Source organism: Maylandia zebra, linkage group LG23 (assembly GCF_041146795.1).
Source record: "Maylandia zebra isolate NMK-2024a linkage group LG23, Mzebra_GT3a, whole genome shotgun sequence".
Lineage (NCBI taxonomy): Eukaryota > Metazoa > Chordata > Actinopteri > Cichliformes > Cichlidae > Maylandia > Maylandia zebra.
In genome coordinates this window covers 18636275-18643566 of record NC_135188.1, presented here as the reverse complement: position 1 = coordinate 18643566, position 7292 = coordinate 18636275, and the positions used below count along the sequence as shown (strand labels likewise).

The 7292-nt window shown below is 40.3% G+C and overlaps 1 protein-coding gene across 1 annotated transcript; it reads left to right on the top strand.

Annotated features, from left to right (window-relative positions):
- The first annotated feature begins 1700 nt into the window (after positions 1-1700).
- On the top strand, positions 1701-6593 carry LOC101467880 (frizzled-7-A). Its single transcript, XM_004573201.2, has one exon. It carries the CDS (start codon positions 2061-2063, stop codon positions 3720-3722), a length of 1662 nt encoding a protein of 553 aa, XP_004573258.1. The 5' UTR covers positions 1701-2060; the 3' UTR covers positions 3723-6593.
- Positions 6594-7292: the final 699 nt, after the last annotated feature.

Here is a 7292-nt window from a genome sequence, read left to right as displayed (position 1 = left end):
AGTTGCTTTTCACTAATTCTTTATTCTAAGAGGAAATTAAATTGTAGTGTTTCATTTTAAATAAAAATTTAAAAAGACATAGTACATTGTCTTGTGTTGTAATTGCCTGCCATATTCTTATGTCACACGTCTGCTTTTTAGCTCCACATCACATTTTGTCAGTTCCTGCCTTTTTCTTTTTTCCTGTCTTTAACGGTCTTCATGATGGATTTCAGGGAACCTGACAGGAAACACTTATCACTCCAATAAAAAACAAAATACAACAAAACATTAGTGATAAACAAATGTTTCAGTGATGGTATTTCTTGAGTTCCAAAAGGTTCACGAGTCCATAAACACACTAAATATCTGATGGTAGGACAAACATTCTCTTGACATAAGCATGCAATACACAAAAGAGTTTCAGTCATGCAGAGCCAAAGAAGGAGGAAGTCTGATATCAAGATGTTTGTTTTTCTCAACATGTTGGAAACTTAAATCATTTTATTAGTGTGGTAAGGGTTTGAGCTACTTTTAAGGTCGTGTCCTTTGTGTTTCCACCCAGATGCAGCAGAAATGTGTGAGATGTTTGAACATGCAGGAAGTTTTGGTGAAATCTTATGCAGACATCTGCTGAGATTTCTGATCTGTCCAGGTGGTTATAAAGGAAAACACATGAGATTATGACCAGTTGACACAAGCGCATTTAAAAAAGTTTTTTTTCTCGAGAAGCAGAAAATAAGACAGAATTGAGTCACCTATTTACAAACCAGACAAATGGAACAGAAGATGAAAAGTTTGTTGTTGAAGGATGTCTGAGAGTTCATGCATCTGTTAAACTGAAAAGAAAAAATGAATGTAGGGAATAAAGAGTCTAACTTTAGTGTAATTGTGTTTGTTTCACAGCTGTGGTTCAATCAGGTTCAAAGGAAACTTTATTCGTCTCTGAGGAGAAGCAGCTGATAGACACATGATAGATAAGATTCAATAAGAACATAATGAATGTGCAGAATGATCACTTCCAAAGATATTTTTGTGATTTCTTTTAATGACCGAAGCCAGACTTCCACTCTTGTTTTATTTGTAGATATTCACTCATTGATGTTATATTTTAAAGTTTTTGTTGCAATTTTTTGCTTCACTCCTTTAATTTTAAGGCTATAAAATAAACAAATAAATAAATAAAATATATAAAAATAAAAATAAATAAATATTTATTTTGTAAATACTTTGTATTTGTTACATTTTCTCTATCAGGATTATGTTATACTTCTGTTTTCAGTTTGCTTTGACTGAAAACCACTCTAGTTTTTATATGTGCTAAATGAATGAGTATAATAGAAAGGTTTTATTTGGTTAGGAAACAATTTGCCATCAGTAATCTGCACATAAAATGAAGCAAGAAGTACTGAGCACTTACACTATTTCCACCTGACTTTGAATGCACAGGAGGATTTCTTCTTTATTTCATTGAAATAAACAGAAACAGTTAAACTCTGCAGGATTCCTACACTCGCTTTCCTTTAGCAACGCCCCGCCCCCTTTCAGCAGCAGTGACCAATCAGTCAGGAGACTCCTGAAAAAACAAAGTGTATGATTGGAGCAGAGGAGGCTGGTTTCAAGGAACCCCCTCTCACTCTGCTCTTTTGCTGGGGAAGCGGGGAGAGGGAGGGGTGCCTGAAAACCATCAGAAACAGACAGAGTGTGAAGGGTCCTGCAGACTGAGGAGAAAGAATAGAGGTCTGGCAACTTCACAGACAGACGGACAAGCTGTGGATTTACTGATAAACTTAACTGCAGTCCAGACTACTTGATCCACATTGGACTGTGGGTGACTCTCAGGGAGAGTTTTACTGCTTCATTGTGTGAGAGAAAGGACTTTTCTTTGAGATATGACTCTGAAAGGATTCATAAGCAGACCATCACCTTTTCCTAAGAGAGGACTATACTTTGAAATACTTTGAATAAATATTTTTTTCTAACATTAGTTGAATAATAAAGGGGTCTTTGCACTGTGTTTGCAACCTTTATTAAAACCTTTTAAAAGTTGATCAAACTTTTTTGGAGTTGGATCTGCTGTCATGGCTTTGGGGGGACACTGCTCCTTTTGCTGGTGGGTTTGGGGATTCACTCTGGTATATCTCTTCCAGCCTTGCAACAGTCAGCATGATCGAGGAATTTCCATCCCTGAGCATGGCTTCTGCCAGCCCATCTCCATCCCCCTGTGCACTGACATTGCCTACAACCAGACCATCATGCCCAACCTGCTGGGGCACACCACCCAGGAGGACGCCGGGCTCGAGGTGCACCAATTTTATCCTCTGGTCAAAGTCCAATGCTCCTTGGACCTTAAGTTCTTCCTGTGCTCCATGTACGCACCGGTCTGCACCGTTCTAGACCAGGCAATCCCTCCCTGCAGATCTCTGTGTGAGCGGGCTCGGCAGGGCTGCGAGGCACTCATGAACAAATTTGGATTCCAGTGGCCTGAGAGACTGCGCTGTGAGAACTTTCCCATCCATGGGGCAGGAGAGATCTGCGTCGGTCAAAACACCACCGAAACCGAGGGCCCCACCTCGGACCCCACCCCAAGTCTTTCTGAGCTTGTGACCTTTCCTCCATACATTTGGGGCAACCAGCCTTTCTTCTGCCCCCTGCAGCTCCAGGTGCCCTCCTACCTGAATTATCACTTCCTCGGAGTGAAGGACTGTGGCTCCCCCTGTGAGCCCTCCAAACCCAATGGGTTGATGTATTTCCAAGAGGATGAGCTAAAGTTTGGGCGGCTCTGGGTTGGAACCTGGTCTATTCTATGTTGTGTCAGCACCCTTTTCACTGTCCTCACCTATCTGGTGGACATGAAGCGGTTCCGATACCCAGAGAGACCAATCATCTTCCTGTCAGGCTGCTATTTCATGGTGGCGGTGGCGTACAGCGCTGGCTTCCTGCTGGAGGACCAAGTAGTGTGTGTGGATAGGTTTAAAGAGGATGGCTACAAGCTGGTGGTTCAAGGCACCAAGAAGGAGGGTTGCACCATCCTGTTCATGATCCTCTACTTCTTTGGCATGGCGAGCTCCGTGTGGTGGGTGGTCCTTTCTCTCACTTGGTTCCTGTCTGCTGGGATGAAATGGGGTCACGAGGCTATTGAAGCAAACTCGCAGTACTTCCACCTGGCAGCCTGGGCGGTGCCAGCGGTGAAGACCATCACCATCCTGGCTACGGGACAGGTGGACGGTGACCTGCTCACTGGTGTCTGCTACGTGGGGATCTACAGCGTGGATGCACTGCGTGGTTTCGTGCTGGCGCCTCTGTTTGTCTACCTCTTCATCGGAACTTCTTTCCTGCTGGCTGGCTTTGTATCACTCTTCCGTATCCGCACCATCATGAAGCACGACGGCACAAAGACCGAGAAGCTCGAAAAGTTGATGGTGCGAATTGGTGTGTTTAGCGTGCTGTACACAGTGCCTGCCACCATTGTCATCGCCTGCCATTTCTATGAGCAGGCCTTCAGATCGCAGTGGGAGGTAACCTGGCACATGCAGACCTGCAAGCACTTTGCTGTGCCATGCCCAGCATCAAACTTTGCATCAAACACGCCAGACTTCACCGTCTTTATGATCAAGTACTTGATGACCCTTATTGTGGGCATAACATCAGGGTTCTGGATCTGGTCAGGGAAAACTCTACAGTCGTGGCGTCGTTTTTATCAAAGACTGATCAATAGCAGCCAGGGAGAAACCACCGTGTAGTACCGAAGAAATTAAAAACCTCTAACAGCCTGAGGTTGATGGACTACTTGAGGTAAAGGAGACATTAGTTTAGTGCTCAGTGGATCTTTGAGTGTTTTGGATCTCAGTGTACATACATGTAAGAAACTGTGTCATAAAATAGAAAAAAACTTCCTGAAAATCTGACGTCCACTTCATCTTTTTAACTTTTCAGACTCAAACTGGATTATCAGCCTCTGAAAAACTCAGTGACCTTTTTATTTCATGGGTCTGCCATGGATCTGGAAGTTTCCTGTTCTCTCTCTCTCATTTTTTTAGAAGAAGGAAACAAACGAAGCAAAAAACAAAACAAAGCAAAACACCACTTTGATCTATGGATAAACCTGATTCATTTGTCCAAATCTTAAGATGTGTTTTGTCCTCCCAAAAGATCCAAAAGCCTTAAATTCATATTAAATATTTCATTTTTGTTCAAAGATACTGGCAACAATTTCCTCCAAATTTCCCTGTAACTGATTTCATGATTAATAGATTCATTAATTAGTTATGGATGGTTTAGTCTATAAACAATTGCTTTGTCTTGTTTGGTTTGCCGGTGGTTGATCTGGACCTTCATTTCATTGCATATATCGTTACAAGTAAAAGTGTTGCATTCAAAAGCCTCCTTAGATAAAAGCCAAGGATGGACTCCAACTGTTCTACATCAATGATGATGTGGTTGGTTTTTTTTTTGTTATTGTTGTTTTTTTTAATATGCTATTTATTTCCCTATTTTGTTCAAAGAAAGCTTTACTATATTAACATTGTAGAAACATGAAATAGGTTGTCGGAATAACAACAAAATTACAAATGAGAGTGGTAAAATTCATAGAAATTTAAATTCAGTCCAATTATAAACTCAGCAGTTATAAGAACAGCAGAATAAACATAAAAAAGTTTTTTTTTTGTCATTTTGATTTTTCTTTCTGTAACAGTGGTGTCATGTGATGTCGCCTTCTCTAAAACACAAACTCTCCCCGTCAGGCTGTGGCAGGGTTAGTTCAGCGAGATGACAGGAAGACCAAGTTTTAACAACAAAATCAGTAAAACTGAATCTTTGGAAACAGCCTTGCACCAAAACTTTTTTAATTGAAAATTATAGATGCTTGATGTTGGGATATGGGGGTTGATAATTAAATAAATGTTTTATACTTATTATGTTTATAACACAATAAAACTGCGTGGAGGGGCAGACTAAAGCAAAAACAGAATAATAATATAAAAATTCAGGGAATGTGGCTGAATTCTAGACCACTGTTCATGGAAACTAATAGAAGGCTAACCGGTATGTGTTGATTGTGGCTGTCACAATATCAGAATATCACTACATCATTTATTCCATGTTTTTGGCAACTAAATAAAACTTAAAGAGCAATTATTTGGATTCAATGTAAGTTCCTGGCATGATATTAGTGTTGTATTTTCTGCCATCATATTCAGTATATAGCAACAGCCAAGAGTGTGAAGTTCAACTGTGATCCTTATTATTAATGCAGACATTTTGGACTCATCAATCTGTCTCAATACTGCATTTTGAAAGTCTGTTATAATATATAATATAATATACAGGCATAATTTTTAATGACACTATTTAAAGACTTATACTATTTTCGTTATCTATAGCAGGCATTTTAAAATATTTTTGTGTAATTAATCATCCATCCATTCGCTTCCGCGTATCCTTTTCAGGGTCGCGGGGGGCGCTGGAGCCTATCCCAGCTGTCATAGGGCGAGAGGCGGGGTACACCCTGGACAGGTCGCCAGTCTGTCGCAGGGCTAACACATAGGGACAGACAACCATTCACACTCACATTCACACCTAGTGGCAATTTGGATTATCCAATTAACCTATCCCCACAAGCTGCATGCCTTTGGACAGTGGGAGGAAGCTGGAGTACCCGGAGAGAACCCACGCAAACACGGGGAGAACATGCAAACTCCACACAGAAAGACCCCGGCCTGATGGTGGAATTGAACTCAAGACCTTCTTGCTGTGTGGCAACAGTGCTAACCACCGTGCCACCATGCTGCCGTGCTGCTGCTGTAATTAATCATGATTTTAATAATTTTTTGCTAAAACGAATCTCTCTTAATTTGGACATTAGGTTAGGACATCATGGCTTCAGTAAATCATGATTAGTGACCCATGGTGCCCTGTGAAACGTCACATTATAGTAATTAGATGTGTAGAAGTTACAGTCATAGGAAAGCCTTTAATAAAGTGTTAATAAAACAGACCTATAATTCATAGAGCTCTCCAGTCACCTCACCAAATTCACAGCAGAAAACATTTTTACCATTAAAAATGTCTCCACAGCACTTAGTTCACATGAAATTTAAAAACAGGAGTTCCAGAGCACAATAATTATCACCTGCAACTATGTTTTTGCAGTTTGCTGTAACTCTCATAGAAACTCTGTCCTGTCTGATTTGTAATTCATTCATCAAATCGCTGCTATTTTATTTGACCTTCAGCCCATCAGAAAACATATCAGAACCAATGGCTTAAAAGTATTTATTTTTACAGGTAGACTGTTTCACAGTTTTGAGACATCAGCAGCAAAAAGCTACATCCACAATTTTTCTCTCTGAGGAATTTTGATGTCCAGGACGAGAAGTGAGAGAATATCATAAATGTAACTGAGTTCAGCATTATTTAAGGCTTAAGATAAAAGTCAAAGTATTTTAAAATCAGCATTATAAGAGGCTGGATGTGGTGGTTCAGGAAAGTGTTTATAACAGTGTCATGTTTATAAATGTATTTATGTTTAACAAGCATCATGTTTGTATTTCTGTGAGGTTACCTGTCTTCAGCTCGTAGAGTTTTTCAGAATAAATTGCTCAAGTTTGTAACTTCTGAAAAGAACTCATTGATACATGAAATTCCATCCATCCAGCTATGAATCCATCCATTTTCTTCTGCTCTTCCCCGGGTTGCGGGGGCAGCAGTCTAAGCAGAGAAGCTCAGACTTCCCTCTCTCCGACCACCTCCTCCAGCATGTCCGGGCGTTCCCAGACCAGCCAAGATAATCTCTTCAGTGCATCCTGAGTCTACCCCAGGGCCTCCTCCCGGTGTTAGATGCCCGATCCATCTTAACTGGCTCCTTTCATGAAATGATTCTGAATAATCATAGAAAGTCTAAGTGTCATGGTCGATTTGCTTTTGTTAAAATTTAAACATTTCTCTGAAACCAGAAAGCAGAGTTCAGTCTTTTTCTTACATGACAGAAAGAAGAGCCGAAGATTATGCCGAACACAGCAATGAACCATTAAGTTACACTATCAGACATCAAAGTACTCATCACTTCATACATAAAAGTAAGTAAAAGCACAGAAGGAACTAAACTCTTTCACTGGGAAGGAATCTGACTCTCCCTTGAAGGTAACTTGTCTCCATCTAGTGCTAAAAACATTAAATTAATTTTCACCCAAAGGTTGAAAATACAACTCTTGAAATTCAGCAGCATTCACACTGACATAACAAGGTTAAACAAAGGAAGATGACAGAGAAATGATGAGAGAGCATTAACATTGGTTTTTTTTTTAACCTTA